The sequence below is a fragment of the Lampetra planeri genome, chromosome 4 (assembly GCF_965212315.1).
Source record: "Lampetra planeri chromosome 4, kcLamPlan1.2.h2, whole genome shotgun sequence".
Classification (NCBI taxonomy): domain Eukaryota; kingdom Metazoa; phylum Chordata; class Hyperoartia; order Petromyzontiformes; family Petromyzontidae; genus Lampetra; species Lampetra planeri.
Window position 1 is genome coordinate 15,008,744 of NC_136110.1, and position 20,217 is coordinate 15,028,960.

Below are 20,217 nucleotides of genomic sequence, written 5' to 3' on the forward strand. Positions count from 1 at the left end.
TGCGCGAGCAGGAGGCCGATGCCTCGCTGTCTCCGCTGCGTAAATTGGTTGGGAAACAGAAATCGCAATTGGCGGGCTGGAAGTGGCAGATGTTCCGGGGTAAGTCGGGATTGCTAATGTGTACCGACGGGGTGTCTGACCGACCACGCTTGGTGGTGCCTACTTCGCTTCGCTACGACCTGCTCCGTGCTCTGCACGCTGATAAGTTGATGCACCTCGGCGTCCAAAAGACTGTGGCCGCGATACAAAAGGATTTTTTCTGGGCCGGTATGACGGCGGACATCAATGATTTTGTCCGCTCGTGCCATGATTGTGCGAAGAGGAAGCCGCCTCGGAACCACTATGTACCACCGTTGCGTTCCATTGAAGTGTCCCGTATCAACGAATTAGTGGCTCTCGACATTCTGGGGCCGTTTCCCCCGTCGGCTAGGGGCAATAAATACCTTCTGGTCGGGGTGGAATATTTTTCTCGATGGCCGATGGCCTGGCCTCTGCCCGACCAAACGGCAGCGTCCATCACCGACGCTTTCTTGAACAGGTATGTCATGGACAAGGGGGCACCTGAAAGGCTGCTCACAGATCAAGGCCGGAATTTCTCCTCTAAATTGCTTATGGAAGTTTGTGACGCGCTAGGTACAAAGAAAGTTCGCACCTCCCCATACCATCCACAAACAGATGGTATGGTGGAACGATTCAACCGTACCCTTTCCGCTATGCTTTGTCACACGGTCAGTGAAAAGCAAACCGATTGGGACTTGCACATACCAGGCGTCTTGGCGGCATACCGCATGGTTCCGCACACGTCCACGGGATACTCACCGTTTTTTTTTATGTATGGCCGTGAAAAGTTCCACCCATCGATGTGCAACTGGGTACGCCGAGTAAACAACCGTCCCGCTCCCTGCCTGACCACGTGCGTGACTCGCTTGAACGAGTAACGGAGGCGCGAGAGGCTGCCCGGTGTGCGACGGCCCGTGCTCAGGCAAGGAACGAACGGTACGCGCGTCGATCGCATACTCGCATGCCTTGGTCAGTGGGAGACCTGGCGTGGCTCCACTGCCCCCAGGTACCGGCGGGCACATCCCCTAAACTGCACAGGCCATGGCGGGGGCCTGTGACGCTCGTAGATGTTCGAAACTCGCAAAGTATCCGCGTTCAATACGGCAAACGTCGGTGGTATGTTCATTCCTCGCGACTTAAACCCTATGTTGACGCGCGTGTCGGTCCTTCATCCCCAATAGTTGATCTGCCGGGTTCTGCTGGGCCGACTACGCCGCTTGACACGCCCGTTGATCCCAGGGGGGACTGTGTTGTGCCTCCTGCAGATGAACAGGTTCTGAGGGCTGAGGAAGCCCCCGCTGCCCCCCCTCCAACGGGGCCCACCCTGGACGTGACCAAGCACCAACAACCGACTTCTTCTTCGAGCCTGCCACCTCCTGTCCATCCGGAAGCAAAGCGACCTTGCGCTGGGAGCGTACGCGGTCGAAATCTCTTCCGTTTCGTTAACGTTTGATCGTTTGCTGATTCCCTGTCGTTACCGCGCTGCAGGGGCGCCCTAATGTATGTTGTGATTTTTTTTATTATTATGGGTGACTGTTTTCAATGTTGTTAGGCGCGGGAACGCCGGTTCACCCTCAAATTGTTAAACGCACCTTGGTGCCCTAATAAGATGTTGCGGAATTGGTTCTTCACCCTTTTCCCAGCCGAGACGGCTTAATTTTTTCACCGGGGGGGGGGGGTGATGTAATAACAGCCATAGAGGGTTCACGTGGGGATTGGCTTGCCGGTCCTGCTTGTAGCCAATAAGGGTTGAGATAGGGACCATGGCCCACGCGTGATCACGACAGGTCATCAGAAGTGATTGGCCTAGCCATTCGGGGCCCCAGCTAATGGGGAGCCGGATGAGGGGCGTGGTCCCGGGATTGACAGGGAACCATCGAGAATGGTCGAAGCTGTCCATGAACGATTGGCTGGGGGAACCACGTGACGAAGGTATTAAGAGCGAGTGAGAGAGAACGATCGAGAGCGCGGACGGGGGCTCGGGGTGCCACGTGCGCGGTGGGGACTTAGTGCATAGTCTGTCCTCTCTCCGTTGTCTGCCAGCAACGGAGAGTGAGTGAGCAAAGTGTATTGTGGAGTGGAAATAAAAGGACTGGTTCCGAAGCCGTCTCCCGAAGGATTATTACACAGGTAACAAGCTGAGATTAGGATCACTCCCTTTAAGAGTGTGCTCCTGATCTCAGCTCGTTACCTGTATAAAAGACACCTGGGAGCCAGAAATCTTTCTGATTGAGAGGGGGTCAAATACTTATTTCCCTCATTAAAATGCAAATCAATTTATAACATTTTTGACATGCGTTTTTCTGGATTTTGGTGTTGTTATTCTGTCTCTCACTGTTCAAATAAACCTACCATTAAAATTATAGACTGATCATTTCTTTGTCAGTGCGCAAACGTACAAAATCAGCAGGGAATCAAATACTTTTTTCCCGTACTGTACGGCTGGAAAACCGAATAGTAATAATAGAGCAACACAGCAATGAGCTTGCAGTGCACATTACCAACTCATTTAGCTCATTTGGCTTTCACTGTAGGATTATAAAGGATGTCAGTTTATAATTCAGAACTAGAGTACACAGAACTAACTGATGGTGTGGGGGCTAACGCCCCTTCCTCCTCTCCCCCCTCCTCCTCCGCCCCTTTTCGTCTGGCTGCCACCGATCGGGTGATCGGCCTCCCCGCTCCAGCCTCCTCTCTGTGAAGCATGGCTAGCGGCTGGCTCCTCACCGCCTCGGGTTATCCCCACACACTCCCCACGTAACCCACCACTAATGCGGAGACGGCTGCGTGCTCGCGCGTACCCGTGCCGGTGGCTCACCACGGCTCGTGCTAAAAATAGCGCGGCTGCTGCACGAACGCGGGCGCAGGTAATGAGTTACTACACCGCGCAGCCTCACTCGCATACACGCTCGAATTAATGCGATCATCACTACGTAAGCACACTGCGTAAAACACGTTATTTAAACATGCACGCGAACGTCAGCGATCGTTTATGATTGAACACACGCGCGCTTCACACAGAGGCACGTACTCACACCACACCCATGCGGCGTTGGTGTTCTGTGCTAAAGTTTATTAAGGGCGCGCCTGAAGAAAAACCCTGCGTGGCCTGGAGCAAAATTGTCAGCGAGCAGCGCCCAATCTATTCATATCCAATCTCCAGGTGGACCCTTACGCTACTTCTCACCTCTCAGACGTACTCACGGTGTCTCACGGTCCCTGCCTGGGGTCGAGTTGTAGCTGCACTCGCCAGTGTCCCTCGGACGCTGCGAGCGGCTGGGAGTCCGACTGGGTAGCTGGCCGACTCGAGGGGAACTGACGAACGTTGTTTCCCTCCCTTCCCTTTGTCTCCTCCGAATCCCAAAATCCCGGGTCACGTGGTTGTTACCCTCCCGGCCGATCGGGTGCCCAATCCAAACCATCACTTTGGATACCTAGTAGGGGTCACCAAAAATATTTCCAAAATTATGAGCAAACACAAGATCCAGGTTTGATTTAACACAGTACATGAAATAAGTGATCGGATCCCATCTGTGAAGGATGTGATCCCTGACATGCAATACCCCGGTGTCTACAAACTAAGCCGTGTCTGCGGCAGTAGTTACATTGGGGAAACTAAGCGACATGTCTCGGACCGTGTTCGCGAACACCAGGCAGATTTGAAACACGGCAGAACCAATACCTCTGCAGTGGCTGATCATTGTTATAACGCAGTGGGCTCGCACGATATTGTTTTTTCCGAGACCAAGGTACTCTGCAAACCTTCGGGCTACTATCAAATATTTGTCCATGAAGCCATCCAGATATATAAACACAGAGACAATTTCAACCGAGAAGATGGTTATAAGCTGAGCAATCATTGGAAGGACGTTATTAACCAAGCAAAGTCGTAACTTGCTGTGGTGCTTCCATTCTTCCCTGCCGTTTGGCTGTTATCTCCGACTCTCTGAGTTGCATTGCCCTGTTAGGTACCTCTGCATTAACGAGCTGGGGTCTCACTAACATGGCCACCTCTGTTCCCTTAGCCTCGATGTACCGATGGTTCTAGCTGTGTGATGGGCTTTGGGTCTCACTGGCACTACCACCGTTGTGGTGCTTCCCTTGCGTGGACGCGCTTGCCTCACAGCGCAGTTGGCAGCGCCGCAGCTTGTGTTACACATAGACATGACATTAACTTACTAATCCCCCTAATCTCCCTGCCTAATCTCTCCCATCAACATAGTGCTAATCTCCCAATAACACTGCTGTTGTGCGCATATGCGGGGATGATACTCTTATGCGGCGACGTGTTGTATATGTTGGGTATCAAAATTTTGATGTGTTGTATGCGTGCGTGGTGAAATTATTATGTTGTATATGTGGGTTATGAATATTCAGTGAAAATAATAATAATCAAATGAAATTTGGCCAAATGTGTAATTATCCGGAAATATGTTAATTGATGTAATTATGCACATTTAATTATGCCAATTCGAGAGGTAATCGTAGTAATTATGCGAGTGGGTGTAATTATGATAATGCAAGTCGTTATGATAACCAGACCCCGCCTCGGTGACGAGGGTGGGTTATCGATCGGAATAAGGCAATTAATCGTATGCAGTTATGCAGGTGTGGTGTAAGTATGCAAGATTAACTTAGATTAACTCGGCATCGTTGTCTAGGTTCGTCTCATTCTCGCTTATATTTTAGGTCCCCGGTTCACCCCGTTATCGCTTTAACATTTATTGAGTATGTGTTAGTGTGTTTATTAAGGTCACCAAGTTCAGATCTCAACGCAGAAGCAGATCTTATGCATAGATTTCAGGAAGGAATCACACAACCACTTCTGTATTAATCAATTTATTACTAATTCAACCTCAACTATGATATAGTATGCGAACTCTCAATCCCGGAACGTCAACACGGCATCAATACAGTATCATCAATGATTGTCTGATTTCACTTGACAACGGCACATGGATCCCGCATAACGCGATGGTTGTTAGTGAGAGAGAGAGTCGTTAAAACATGCAAATACTATGCTAAGAACAACCTTAACGTTAATGAATGATTACTCAATATTGTTCACGCAGTACCGTACTCCTTATTGATCATACGCAACCCTTATCACGTTGTTAGCACCTTGGGTCACGGGACAGTTGAATATTCTGTAGAGGATGCGAGTACGTGCGGCGATTATGACTGAAAGATACTTGCTTGAAAGATTATACGGCGATAAAAAAACACAATCAAAAACAGTTATTATTCTTAAAGGCACCAATCTCAACAGATACATCGGCAGGTTATCTGACAACAGAATGGCTCGGAGTAAGGGCCTGCGACGATGCTCCTTTTCCGAAGATCGTTATCTTATCAAGTTTACTAATTGGGGACCAGATCACCTGATAAGGATCTGGTGGGCCACCACTCCCCACGTGAGCGTGGCTCGGCGGAAGGAGGTGCCAAGAATCAATTCGTATTGATGGATCTGTTGGGAATTTATGCGATTAAGAGTACAGCCCACTAAATATTAAAGATAAAAATTACGAATACTCTTATAAACGACGGATGGCCATCACTCGGTCTCGAGTGTTTCCTTCACAGCCACGGATGGCTTATGGGTTCGAGTGTGTTCGAGTGGTAAGAGTGGTCTTGAATAGTCAATGTTCGGAGTCGGTTCTTTATGTCAAACAGACGCCTGGTGGTCGTGTGGTGAGGGGGCGGTGCGCGTCATACGTATCAATCGCTTCCCTGTCGCGGTGAACTTGGTTCGGATGTCCGTCGATACGCTGTCGTAATTCGGAACCCGGTCGGTAGGTGGCGCCCACAGCTCGCTCGCAGCGTCGTCGCCAAACCGCGATTCTCGCGGCAGCAGGGACCTCTGACTCGGCAGAGATTGACCCACGCAGGCCGAGTTGAGCTGTCAAGCGGGTCTTGCCCGCCTGCAGAGGAGATGGGGAGCCGCTTGAGTCGAGCCCCGAGAGCCGGCTGAACTCGGCTGAGTCCCAGACGAGCTGATGAGTCGAGCCGACCCGCTGGTCGCAGCTCGCTCCTGAGTCGACCCTCTCGGTCGAGCTGAAGATGAGTCGAGCCGACCCGCTGGTCGCAGCTCGCTCCTGAGCCGACCCGCTCGGTCGAGCTCCTGAGCCGACCCACTGGTCGAACTCGGCTGATGAGTTGACACTCCTGGTCGAACTGGTTTCCAATGCTCAGGGTCCTTTCTTTTATGCCGAAAAATTCCTTTGGGTCCTGCCCACAAGGCGGGGTTTCTTTCGATTTTTGCTGTGTCAGGATCTGTCCGTAGGTAGGTGTGTCCATGTGTGTGTCCGTACGTCCGTGTCCTTGTGTGCATCACCCACGGTATATTCCGTTGTCATACTCCCTCCATAAAATCCATGAGCAAACAATCAGATGTTACAAATTGCCTCGAAGTCGTCTCTCTGTCTGGGTGCAATATTATCTCTTGTCTGGCCTTCTTCATGAACCAAAACACAGACGTTACAAATCGTCTCACAGGCGTCTCTGTCCGTGTTGCACGACCTGGAGGGAGGGGCACACTCCCTCCGACCCTCACAGACGCACACAGACATGGTTAAAAAGTTTTAAATTAACATTTGTCCCTTACCATTTCCCAGTTATGATTCTGTATGTAACCTCAGGTGTGTCGTTTCCCATCGTGGTGCTTGACCCAAGTGGAGGTGCCTCCCCGAGCACATACACACTCCCATCCCGCGCTGCGGGGATACAAAGACGGCCGGGATCTCCCTTTCTCTCCGACCCTGGGTTTAACATCGCTCTTTTATTATGTATTTTATTTCGACCTGGTGGTGATTTATCCCGCTATCCTGGCTTTTCATAAGTTTTACTTTTGTCTTTTCATGCATAGGCTTATTATTATTAATTTATTTCCGATATCTTAGGTTAAGGGGTAAGTTTCTTGATCCTAGGAATTCGTATTCCTTGGTGTCTGCATGGTTATATAAGCGGAATATAGTTGACGGTGAATAGCGTTAACATTGATGTTATGTACGATATTATGTATTGTGATGTCTTTAACTTAACTTGTTGGTCGGCTTTACTGACATGAAGTTGCATTTCATAGCCTCGCAGTCTTTGCCTCACTCTGTCTCTGCTCGCCGTTGTTGTTGCTGTCCAGCTGACGCCGTTAACTCAAGGCCTCATTAATTTCCGTCACTCCTTGTAGGTGAGGGCGGTTGAACCTTGGAGTCAGTTCTGGTTTTTGTCTGCTTGCTTCTTCTGATGTCCCCTGACCCCGGGAGTTATTATTTCTACTTTTATGGCCTGTCGAAGCCCGACACGCTGTTGCTGGGCTGGTGGGTCGCTGGGTTGGTGTGTTCCCGGCTTTTTTTGCTTACGTTTGCAGTTCGCCGTGCTCTTAATTTCCTTCCCTCTTCAACCTTATATCGACTATTCGCTCCTGTCTGGGTGCGATTCAATTTTGACTTAGGAAGGTTCTGATTGTCATATGCTTTAGGTCGAGTTGTATATTAAGTATTAAAGTATGGAAATAACATTTCATATTGACTTAATGATGGTGATGGTTCAGTAGGCGTAACTTGTGGCCTGGTTTAATTGGAGTGGGTGTGAATATCAATAACTTTAGCCTACCCTGTTGTTAAATTCCGACTTTAACGTTACTTTAATAGCAATACAGAATAATTGAGCTTTTCGTCTTAACTAGGCGAACGCGAACTTCTGGTGACCCCTGCAGCCTTGCTATTCAGCTGAGTCTGCATCCTTGATATACAACGCTCTTATTCGTCTCACTGTGGCTATCCAACCTTCTGCTCTGGGAGTGTTATTCTTAATTTCAGGTCAAAGGCCCCTCACGTTCAGACGCGCAGGTTGTTAATCAGCTCCCTCCCCTGTGTACACAACCTTGAGCTGACCCACTTCGTTTGACCACTCACCCTGGATTTATCTTTCCTTGAGGCAAGGTTGCAAATTCTGTCATCCCAGCCCTCCTCCAGTTCATCACTTAACAACACCTGGTGTTTTGCAGTTTGCTGCGCTTTGGGGTGTTTTCATTCATTATATCTCAATGATGGAAGAAGGCTAGAATACAACAGACGGAAGCTCATTTCATGCTAATCTCTCTCCCTAATTTCTCTTTCCCTAATCTCCCCCATTAACACAACTGACGTGCTTGAGTCCGGGGATGGAATTCTTTCCAGCTCAGACCCCGCTTGCTTGCCTATCGCCACGTAAATAACCTCTCGTTGTGTTGCGTGGTAGAAAAGGACGCTGAAGCCGGTCGTGTAGGAGCTGGCGCCACACCGTTTATTTAGGGCTTACGCCTAACTCGGGGGAAGGGGTTAACACAACGGTTATCAACTAAGCTCCCCAGGGGAAGGGTACTGGGAGTTCCCTACACCCCACCAGGCTATCAGCCCCTTTAGCCTGGCTCTCTACCCGCTATCCCGGAGCCCCCTACTTCCTAACCACTCACTCCTCTGACTCTCGGCGAAGACCCCGTCCACGTCACGGGTCTCCCCTCAAATACCCCGGGGGGCATGACGTCACTTTACCCTGACGGCATTCCCCTGAGGCAAGTGTAACCTGACGTCAGCACTCCACTCCTCAACAGTTGTAACAGCTCTCTCACTGATTTTTTTTCCGCCTGAGGATGACTGATTGTGTTGCGATCGAAACGTTGTGATATATTTTTTTTATACCTACGTGACCTTACCGAAAGAACCAAAGAGTATGAATGTGAGTGTTGTGAGTAATGTGAGTGTTAATATTGTTAGTAATGTGAGTGTTGTTAGTAATGTGAGTGAGTGTTGTTAGTAATGTGAGTGTTGTTAGTAATGTGAGTGTTGTTAGTAATGTGAGTGTTGTTAGTAATGTGAGTGTTGTTAGTAATGTGAGTGAGTGTTGTTAGTAATGTGAGTGTTGTTAGTAATGTGAGTGTTGTTAGTAATGTGAGTGTTGTTAGTAATGTGAGTGTTGTTAGTAATGTGAGTGTTGTTAGTAATGTGAGTGTTGTTGTTAGTAATGTGAGTGTTGTTAGTAATGTGAGTGAGTGTTGTTAGTAATGTGAGTGTTGTTAGTAATGTGAGTGTTGTTAGTAATGTGAGTGAGTGTTGTTAGTAATGTGAGTGTTGTTAGTAATGTGAGTGTTGTTGTTAGTAATGTGAGTGAGTGTTGTTAGTAATGTGAGTGTTGTTAGTAATGTGAGTGTTGTTAGTAATGTGAGTGTTGTTGTTAGTAATGTGAGTGTTGTTAGTAATGTGAGTGAGTGTTGTTAGTAATGTGAGTGTTGTTAGTAATGTGAGTGTTGTTAGTAATGTGAGTGAGTGTTGTTAGTAATGTGAGTGTTGTTAGTAATGTGAGTGTTGTTGTTAGTAATGTGAGTGAGTGTTGTTAGTAATGTGAGTGTTGTTAGTAATGTGAGTGTTGTTAGTAATGTGAGTGTTGTTGTTAGTAATGTGAGTGTTGTTAGTAATGTGAGTGAGTGTTGTTAGTAATGTGAGTGTTGTTAGTAATGTGAGTGTTGTTAGTAATGTGAGTGAGTGTTGTTAGTAATGTGAGTGTTGTTAGTAATGTGAGTGTTGTTAGTAATGTGAGTGTTGTTAGTAATGTGAGTGTTGTTAGTAATGTGAGTGAGTGTTGTTGTTAGTAATGTGAGTGTTGTTAGTAATGTGAGTGAGTGTTGTTAGTAATGTGAGTGTTGTTAGTAATGTGAGTGTTGTTAGTAATGTGAGTGAGTGTTGTTAGTAATGTGAGTGTTGTTAGTAATGTGAGTGTTGTTGTTAGTAATGTGAGTGAGTGTTGTTAGTAATGTGAGTGTTGTTAGTAATGTGAGTGTTGTTAGTAATGTGAGTGTTGTTAGTAATGTGAGTGTTGTTGTTAGAAATGTGAGTGAGTGTTGTTAGTAATGTGAGTGTTATTCTTGGTTCTTTCGGTAAAGTCACGTAGAAGGGAAATAATAAAATAATATAAATATAAAACAAAACAAATTCTCACGACGTTTCGACTGCAACACAAGCAATCACCATCAGGTGTGAAATCAACAGCAAGAAATTTTTGAAAAAAAAATGTGAGTGTTGTTAGTAATGTGAGTGAGTGTTGTTAGTAATGTCGGTGTTGTTACAGGGGGGGGTCCCCCCTTCCCGCCCCTCGCCCCCCCTCCCCGCCCTTTGCCCTTCGCACCCCCTCCCCTCGCTCCCCTCCCCGCCCCTCGCCCCCCTCCCGCTCCTCGCCCCCCTCCCCGCCCCTCGCCCCCCTCCCCGCCCATCGCCCCCGCCCCCCTTTCCGCCCATCGGCCCCGCCCCCTTCCCCTCGCCCCCGCCCCCCTCCCCCGCGCCTGCCCCCCTCCCCTCGCCCCCGCCCCTCGCTCTCCCTCCCCGCCCCTCGCCCCCCCTCCCCGCCCCTCGCCCCCCCTCCCCGCCCCTCGCCCCCCCTTTCCCTCTCCTATCCCCCTCCCCACCTCTAGCCCGGCCCCAGGCCCCCCCGCCCCTAGCCCTGGGTCCTCCCCGCTACCATCTCCGCCCCTCCTCCCCGGCCTCTCCCCGCTGGATCCTGCGCGAGAAAAAAATCTCGCGCCTTTAAATCTGCGTGACGTCACCCATTCACCAATCACGCGCGACCTTCCCCCCATCCGCTGCGACGGCATTGGCTAAACCTGTGCACGTGACTGTTCAAATTGTTGCCGCGTCAACGGCTGCCGGAGTGGAGGGGGCGCGGTTCCGACTCGCGCTGTTTCGCCGCCCGTCGCTGTCATTGCCACTTTTGCTACAGGAGGACGATTTCTGTCGGAGCGGACGTACGCGGGGCACAGACTGAGCAGCGGTTGAGCGGTGAGGGCACTGGGGGAGTACGACCTCCGCTCCCGACGTTCACGGTTTCTTTTGTCTCTCCACGCGCATCTCCCATCGCTGCGACCCGCCGCTTCTGAGCCGCGGTGCCGCCACCACCACCCAGAGAGTCGCCGTGGTGCGTCCCCTGTGCCGAGTGTGTACGTGGGGAGCCGTGGCGCATTGTAGGCGCTCGCCTTGCTCCTCCGAGTACGCTCCCATGTTCTCCTTGCATTTATCAAGATGAGCATCAAGGATATGGACTTTTAGGGACATCCTACAGCCCATTGTGACATAGTTCTTTACCAACCAGCTCCACATAGTTTTCGACCTTGTGATTGCCCAGGAAGCCACAAACCACTGCGACAAAGCTGTTCCAAGCCGCGTTCTCCTTACTAGTGAGCTTCTTGGAGAATTCGTTGCACTGCAGGATCTTCTTTATCTGTGGTCTGACGAAGACACCGTCTTTGACCTTTGCCTCATACAGCTTCGGGAAGAAGTCTTGAAGGTACATGAAGGCTGCCGACTCCTTATCTACAGCTGACAAATTGTTTCATCAGGCCTAATTTGATGTGCAGTGGTGGCATCAGCACCTTCCGGGGGGTCCACCAGTAGCTCCCACTTGACGATGTTCCTCCCCACAGAGAACTCGGTCCGCTGTGATAGTGCGCCTTGGTGTCTAAATCTTTTGTAGTAATTTTTGTGTAGTACTTTAGTATAATACATGTTAATTTTGATTCATATGTTTTTTCTGACTTTATGTGAAGGAAAAAACAAATTCGCCCGTTTTCTCATTGAAAATAGGTCAATTTCAAAATATTGTCCTGGTCACAAAGCAACGTTTGTGGCGAATAATAGCCATTTTCTGTACTTTTCAGGCATAAGCAATTAGGAAATAACACTTACTACCCAGGAACTAAACAAAAAAAATTGTTACACTGTAATGGGAGGGAGTTTATGGCTGTCTTCAAACTGCACGTTATTCTTAAATGTAAATAGTGGTGTTTTTTTCTGCGTGCTTGAACACCACTGCCAACAGTCAATGTTTTAGTTGAAAAGCGTCGAATTATAAGTGAATATCCGATTTGTTATCAATGCCTCTTGATAGCATGGTTTTAATTTATATTCTTACATATTTTTTGCAGGCTTACATTTGCAAAGATGTCTTATGTCAGCGGAAAAAAACCTGACAAAGATGACAAAGGGAAACACATTCAGGTGTTTGTGCGATGCAGGTAAGTTCAGAGCCGCAAGTGTCGCATTGGATTTCTAATTTGCACGTTCCTATGACTGATCATCATTTAAAACGAAACATGTGTGCAAGCTATTGCAGTTGCGTCAAATAATAAAAGCTATTTCCTTGCTATGTTGTATACAGCACTGAAATTTAACTACTGTATAACAATAGGATGCGTACACATCAGAATAAACAGGGCGTGTGTAAATATCCATGTTTTTCGGTACGTTTTAAGCAACACAAGCTTTTGCCTATAGTGTCCATCAACACTGATTTTCACTTCTAAACATTGACCATTTAAAGAATGTGTATTGGTTCAGTTATCGGCATGTGGCATATGTGTGATCTTGTTAATGAGGACTTTACAGAGCCTAGATTTGTCAGTTGTAAATATGGGCTCAGGCTTATGTGGAAAAACAACATTTTATGAGTAGGGTTTACGAGCATAGTTTAGGGCAGTGTTTCTCATCTCATTTCATTACACGGCAAACAAACTCTTGAGCTTGCTCGATCTTTGTGGCACACAAAGCCAAAAACTCACTGTGGGTCCAGGGGGCTTGGTGGTAATGCGTTGTAGCTGAGAGAGAATTCACAATCTCCTGTACACTACCGTGATCATCGAGAACAAGGAAATCAAGGGGTGCCAAAATCCATGATCAGTATGTTGTATGTGTTGGATTATGAAATTTTGATAAAAATAATAAAAAATATTAATGTTCCGAAAAATGCGCAAATCGCATTAATTATGTTAATGTGTGTATTAGCATGCATAAATTATGATAATGTGTGTAATTATATGCATAAATTATGATAATCGCGGATATAATCGTAGTAATTTATGCGGATGCTTGCGATTATGTTACTGTGATCAGTTATGATAATTAGGCTCAGCTTCGTTTATCCAGTGTTATATCAATCAGGATAACACGATTATCATCGATTAAACGTTTATCGATTATCTTAGTGTGTTTATGTTATTTTAGGTCTCCAGTTTCAGATCTCATCACAGGCTACAGTTCTCAAGAATAAGACAGTTTTGCATGGACTTGGAAGAAACACTCGAGACTTGGTGTTAAGCAATTTTATTCTAAACAAGCACATGACACTCTAGTATGCGAAAGCGAGTATACGTTCAATAAATTCATGGGCAAGATTATGCGATTAACGAAAATGAATGACTAAAAATACTTCTTCATTGGCGAGATTATGCAGTTAACGAAAATGAATGCCTAAAACATTTCTTATTCATGTAACTCGACGGCAGCAACTGCTTTGCACGATCAGTTGATATTGAACGCACCACCTCGAAATGGCAACCCTTTTTGAAACGCAAAGACAATTTTTTTAAAGTCTTATTCGTGTGCGTGCTGTGTGTGCGTTGTCCCCTTGTAATATTAATTAATTCTTAGAGCCGGGAGTTGTGTCGTTAGCTTGTGTGGTGTGGGAGGATACAAACAGCGGCCAGAAGTTTTCTCTGGGTTGGGCGTGGCCGCCGCGAGCCCCTGCTGCTCCCTCGCTCGGCGTGTCTCTGCTTGTGCGCTCTCTCTCTCCACTGCTGGACGACGAGTTGGCACGACGCTCGGTGACGCCCGGTGACGTCCGAGTCGTGCTGCTCTTGCGCTCTCTCTCCCTCTACTGCTAGATGACGAGTTGGCACGACGCTCGGTGACGCCCGGTGACGTCCGAGTCGTGCTGCTCTTGCGCTCTCTCCCTCTACTGCTAGATGACGAGTTGGCACGACGCTTGGTGACGCCCGGTGACGTCCGAGTCGTGCTGCTCTTGCGCTCTCTCTCCTTCTACTGCTAGATGACGAGTTGGCACGACGCTCGGTGACGCCCGGTGACGTCCGAGTCGTGCTGCTCTTGCGCTCTCTCTCCCTCTACTGCTAGATGAGGAGTTGGCACGACGCTCGGTGATGCCCGGTGACGTCCGAGTCGTGCTGCTCTTGCGCTCTCTCTCCCTCTACTGCTAGATGACGAGTTGGCACGACGCCCGGTGACGTCCGAGTCGTGCTGTGTTGTGGCTCTCTCCTTGATCGTTGCCAACTTCACACGGACACTCGCCCTTGCTTCAGGCTGTGTTGGCTTGTGGCTCTGGACGACGCGGCTGTGCTCACTGGGTGGTGGTCGGTCTGAGTATCAAACACACTGCGCATTCGATGGCGCTTTCTCTCTCTTGGTGGCAGCCCCCGGCTTCTCCACTGCTCGATTGATTGTTGAGTCGGCACGATGCTCGCCGTCGCTCTGGACGTCTTGTCTGTTCACACTGGTCGTTGGTCGGTGTGCCCTCAAACACACGGCGCATTCGATGGCGCTGTCCTCTTCCTCACAGCCATTTGACCAGGCTTTCTCCACTGCTTCGCGCTCTCTGCTTTGCTCGCTTGGTCGACGCTTGGCGATCTCCGCCCTTTTACAGGTTGATTGCTTGTCGTCACTCGTCACTCTCTCTGCTCCGTGCTTCTTTTGTTCGTGCAGCTGCCAGCTTCACTCGCACTTAACTTCGTTCTGCGAGAAGCGACACCTGCTATCGGCATCGGTGTTTCGTTTCCTCACGACGCTCCGCCAGCCGGAGCACGGCTGAAACCCAGCCCCGACCCAGGTTGAACTCAGACTTCTGCGACTCAAACGACCCCTCCTCGTTCCATCTCTCCTCGAGGCACGATCTGCCCCCGCTCTCTTGCGAGCCCCGTCGCAACACTGAGCGCGACTCGGACAGACTGCTCATTCAGGCTGTCACCTTAACGATGTCTCGTCGTCCCATCTTTCCTCGGCACGATTTTCCCCAGCTCTCTTGCGAGCCCTGTCGCAACGCTGCGTCGCAAGCCGAGTTGCGAGACTGAGCACGACTCGACCCAGACTGCTTGTTCGCTGAGCGTGCTTGTGCTTAACTTAAAAACGTGACTCCCCTCTGCGCATTCCTTGCGAGCGGGCAACAAAACACAAACAGAGCGAGAAAAAGCAGACACCCCCGCGACCCCTCCTCGCGACCTTACCTAACCCTCCAAGCATTCATGGGCCATCTGTTTGTGCTGCGGGGAGACAAAGACGGCCGTGTTAACTCAAAATGTGAGCACTCTCTCCTCCGCGTCTCTTGCGAGAGAAAACGAACAGAAAAAAAACAGATGTTCTCGAATGTCAGCACAAACCCCCCCCCCTTTGTGACCTTTCTGCTCCCTTCTTGCTTGCCGGACCGTTGGAGACAAAGGTGGCTGAGGAGATTTTTGCAATACATTTATGTGGTCCTGTGTGTTACATTTATTCTTGAGTTATTTTTTTTTAATGTCCTGAGGTTAAGTGCAACTAAGTTTCCACTTACGCTTCCTTAACTGTTGGAATTCGTACTCTTTACTTTTTAGGAAGGTCATGTAGATAGGAAAAATATAATTCTAAATAATATGTATGCGGTGAATATAAGGGAATTACTAATAATAAAAAAACCTATTGTTTGCTGGTTAATTCTCTTTGTTAAGTTTCTACTTTTCGGTACGGAAAACGTTAAGAAAACGCGAGTTGCAACCGTTATTTACTCTGCTCTGCACCCCCATGTACATCTCCAGATGTCTTGGGAGGTTCGTCCATCCATCTTTTGTCCATCTGGATGTCTATGACCTCTCTGTGACCGAATTCTTATCATTTTAACCGCCCTCCATGTTTCATGGATTCCTGGTGTGCTTGTGAGGATAAGTGAGTTGTTTTCATTGTTTAATTAAAACAAAAAGATATATAGATATATTAAAAAAATATATAATACAATTATTTTTTTGAATTGTTCTTAAAAAAAGGGTATAGACACAACAAGTATTTGAACTTGTGGCGGGACCCCGGGGTCCCGAATAAACGTAAGTCAAAATCGTAATTTATTTATTTTTGGCGACTAAATCCCACCGCGCACGTAAACACCGCGACTCACCTGGCGCGGATCATTCTGTTATGTCGTCCAAGCGCAGCGAGGATGAATGTGCAGAAGAGCTGAACAAGCGAATGCACTCCATGCTCGGGTATGGGCAGGATCATAAGTCTTATCCAAAGCTGCTCAAGCTGCCTACAGGACTTAAGTTCTTCATTTGTCATAACGGTATACATAATATAGTGAAACTGCTCTCTTATCTTAATTATTATTTGTGACCTACCAATGTCTGCAGCCAAGATCATTCGATGACAATCCTATTACCTGCATATATTTAACAGATGAGATGCGTTCCACTGTGTTGTATGTGTTGGGTTATGAAATTTTGATAAAAATAATAAAAATTAATAATTTTCCAAAAAATGCGCAAATCGCCTTAATTATGTTAATGTATGTATTAACATGCATTAATTATGATATGTGTAATTATATGCATAAATATGATAATCGCGGAGATAATCGTAGTAATTTATCCGGATGCTTGCGATTATGTTAATGTAAGCAGTTATGATAATTAGGCTTAGTTTCGTTTATCCAGAGTTGTATCAATCAGGGTAACACGATTATCATTGATTAAACATTTACTGATTATCTTAGTGTGTTTATGTTATTTTAGGTCTCCAGTTTCAGATCTCATCACAGGATACAGTTCTCAAGAATAAGACAGTTTTGCATGGACTTGGAAGAAACACTCGAGACTTGGTGTTAAGCAATTTTAATTCTAAACAAACACATGACACTCTCTTATGCAAAAGCAAGTATACGTCAATAAATTCATGGGCAAGATTATGCAATTAACGAAATTGAATGACTAAAACATTCCTTATTCATGTAACTCGACGGCAGCAACTGCTTTGCACGATCAGTTGGTAGTGAACGCACCACCTCGAAATGGCAACCCTTTTTGAAACGCAAAGATAATTTTTTTTTTAGTCTTATTCGTGTGCGTGCTGTGTGTGCGTTGTCCCCTTGTAAAATTAATTAATTTTTAGAGCCGGGAGTTGTGTCGTTAGCTTGTGTGGTGTGGGAGGATACAAACAGCAGCCAGAGGTTTTCTCTGGGTTGGGCGTGGCCGCAGCGAGTCATGCTGCTCCCTCGCTCGGGCGTGTCTCTGCTTGTGTGCTCTCTCTCTCTCCACTGCTCGATTGAGTTTGCACGACGCTCGCCGACGTGGTGCACGATGATTCCGTCGCCGGATAGCGCGCAGCTCCTCCACGAGTCGGCACGACGCTCGGTGACGTCCGAGTCGTGCTGCTCTTGCGCTCTCTCTCCTTCTACTGCTAGATGACGAGTTGGCACGACGCTCGGTGACGCCCGGGTCGTGCTGTTCTTGTCGCTCTCTCCTTGATCGCTGCCAACTTCACACGGACATTCGCCCTTGCTTCAGACTGTGTTGGCTTGTGGCTCTGGACGACGCGGCTGTGCTCACTGGGTGGTGGTCGGTCTGAGTATCAAACACACTGCGCATTCGATGGCGCTTTTTCTCTCTTGGTGGCAGCCCCCGGCTTCTCCACTGCTCGATTGATTGTTGAGTCGGCACGATGCTCGCCGTCGCTCTGGACGTCTGGTCTGTTCTCATTGGGTCGTTGGTCGCTGTGCGCCTCAAACACACTGCGCATTCGATGGCGCTGTCCTCTTCCTCACAGCCGTTTGACCAGGCTTTCTCCACTGCTTCGCGCTCTCTGCTTTGCTCGCTTGATTGACGCTCGGCGATTTCCGCCCTTTTACAGGTTGATTGCTTGTCGTCACTCGTCACTCTCTCTTCTCCGTGCTTCCCTTGTTCGTGCAGCTGCCAGCTTCACTCGCACTTAACTTCGTTCTGCGAGAAGCGACACCTGCTATCGGCATCGGTGTTTCGTTTCCTCACGATGCTCCGCCAGCTGGAGTACGGCTGAAACCCAGCCCCGACCCAGGTTGAACTCAGACTTCTGCGACTCGAACGACCCCTCCTCGTTCCATCACTTCTCGAGGCACGATCTGCCCCAGCTCTCTTGCGAGCCCCGTCGCAACGCCGCGTCGCACGCCGAGTTGCAAGACTGAGCACGCCTCGGACAGACTGCTCTCAGGCTGCCACTTTAACGATGTCTCGTCGTCCCATCTCTTCTCGAGGCACGACTGCCACAGCTCCCTTGCGAGCCCCGTTGCAACGCTGTGCGCGACTCGGACAGACTGCTCTCAGGCTGCCACTTTAACGATGTCTCGTCGTCCCATCTCTTCTCGAGGCACGACTGCCACAGCTCCCTTGCGAGCCCCGTCGCAACGCTGAGCGCGACTCGGACAGACTGCTTGTTCGCTATGTGCGCTTGTGCTTAAACTCAAAAACGTGACTCCCCTCTCTGCGCATTCCTTGCGAGCGGGCAACAAAACACAAACAGAGCGAGAAGAAGCAGACACCCCCGCGACCCCTCCTCGAGACCTTTCCTAACCCTCCAAGTATTCATGGGCCATCTGTTTGTGCCGGACCGTTGGAGACAAAGGTGGCTGAGGAGATATTTGCAATACATTTATGTGGTCCTGTGTGTTACATTTATTCCTGAGGTTAAGTGCAACTAAGTTTCCACTTACGCTTCCTTAACTGTTGGAATTCGTAATTATTATTTTTTTTGGTCAGGTAGATAGAAACATACAATACAAAAATAATATATATACGGTGAATACGAGGAATACAAGGGAATTACTAATAAAAAGCCCCTATTGTTTGTTGGTTAATTCTTTTAGTTAAGTTTCTACTTTTCGGTACGGAAACAGTATAAGGAAAACGCGAGTTGTAAAAGTTGTTTTTCTCTGCTCTGCACCCCCATGTACATCTCCAGATGTCTTGGGAGGTTAGTCCATCCATCTTTTTGTCCATCTGGATGTCTATGACCTCTCTGACCGAATTCTTATCATTTTAACGGCCCTCCATGTTTCATGGATTCCTGGTGTGCTTGTGAGGAGAAGTGAGTTGTTTTCATTGTTTAATAAAAAAAAAAGATATATAGATATGTAATAACGGCCACAGAGGGTTCACGTGGGGATTGGCTTGCCGGTCCTGCTTGTAGCCAATAAGGGTTGAGGTAGGGACCATGGCCCATGCGTCATCATGACAGGCCATCAGGGGGATGGGCTTAGCCATTCGGGGCCCCAGCTAATGGGGAGCCGGATGAGGGGCGTGGTCCCGGGATTGACAGGGAACCATCGAGAATGGTCGGAGCTGTCCATGGATGATTGGCTGGGGGAACCACGTGACGAAGGTGTTAAGAGCGAGGGGAGGAGAACGATCGGGAGCAGACTGGAGCAGGAGGAGAGCAGGGTCACGCGCGGACGGGGCCGGGGGTTGCCACGTGCGCGGCGGGGACTTAGTGGGTGGTCTGTCCTCTCTCCGTTGTCTGCCAGCAACGGAGAGTAAGTGAGCAAGGTGTATCGTGAAGTGAAAATAAAAAGGACCGATTCCGAAGCCGTCTCCTGAAGGATTATTACAGATATAAAAAAAATATATACATTTTTTTTTGGAATTGTTCTTAATAAAAAAAAGGGTATAGACACAACAACTGTTAATTCCTCCTGTTTGATAATACATCGCTTGCCCTTATGCATCTGTGCAGATAGGTGTTTTTTTGCGGTTAAGCCATAGTCCCCACATACCGCTCGTATCAATGTGGATAAGAGGAGCGGCGACCCACTACTCTGTAGAGTAACATTGGTATAAATGCTTGTTACAATTCTTTGGTTCTTTCGGTAAAGTCACGTATAAAGATAAAATAATAAATTAAATTAAATACTAGCATACGACGTTTCGATTGCAACACAAGCAATCATCATCAGGTATAAATTAAATAGAAACACAAATCTAGTATACTTAGAAATGTAATGTAATACAACAGAGAGTCGGATAACATAACAGTCAACACCCTATCTGGTTGATTACGTTCTTCCTGAGAATGCTAAATTTGAGAGAGAGATTAAACACAGAAACATAGACAGACATATAAGCAGACATATCACAGAGATACATAGAGAGAGAGCAAACATAGGCACAAAGGGAAACTACGCCTCTGTGTCGAGGCCTTAAATAGAGAAAGGGGGGGCGGGGAGAGAGGGAGGGGTTAGAGAAATTAGCATGACCATGAGTGGAAACGGTGAGTGGCAAGGTGTAAAAAGCTTGAGAGAGGGGGGCAGGGGTGGAGAGAGAGGGGTTAGAGAAATTAGCATGTCAATGAGTAGCACGATGAGTGG

At 48.1% G+C, this 20,217-nt stretch overlaps 1 protein-coding gene across 3 annotated transcripts in view; it reads left to right on the plus strand.

The window, feature by feature from the left end:
* Window positions 1–10,697: 10,697 nt before the first annotated feature.
* Window positions 10,698–20,217, plus strand: part of KIF11 (kinesin family member 11) — a 45,157-nt gene continuing 35,637 nt past the window's right edge. The window contains exons 1-2 of one of the 3 annotated variants that reach the window (XM_078593364.1): window positions 10,698–10,862; window positions 12,005–12,094. In XM_078593364.1, the coding sequence (XP_078449490.1) occupies window positions 12,021–12,094 (74 nt within the window). In that variant the 5' untranslated portion in view covers window positions 10,698–10,862; window positions 12,005–12,020. Of the gene's footprint in view, window positions 11,368–12,004; window positions 12,095–20,217 lie in introns of all 3 variants that reach the window. The other 2 variants (XM_078593365.1, XM_078593366.1) reach the window with 2 other exon arrangements.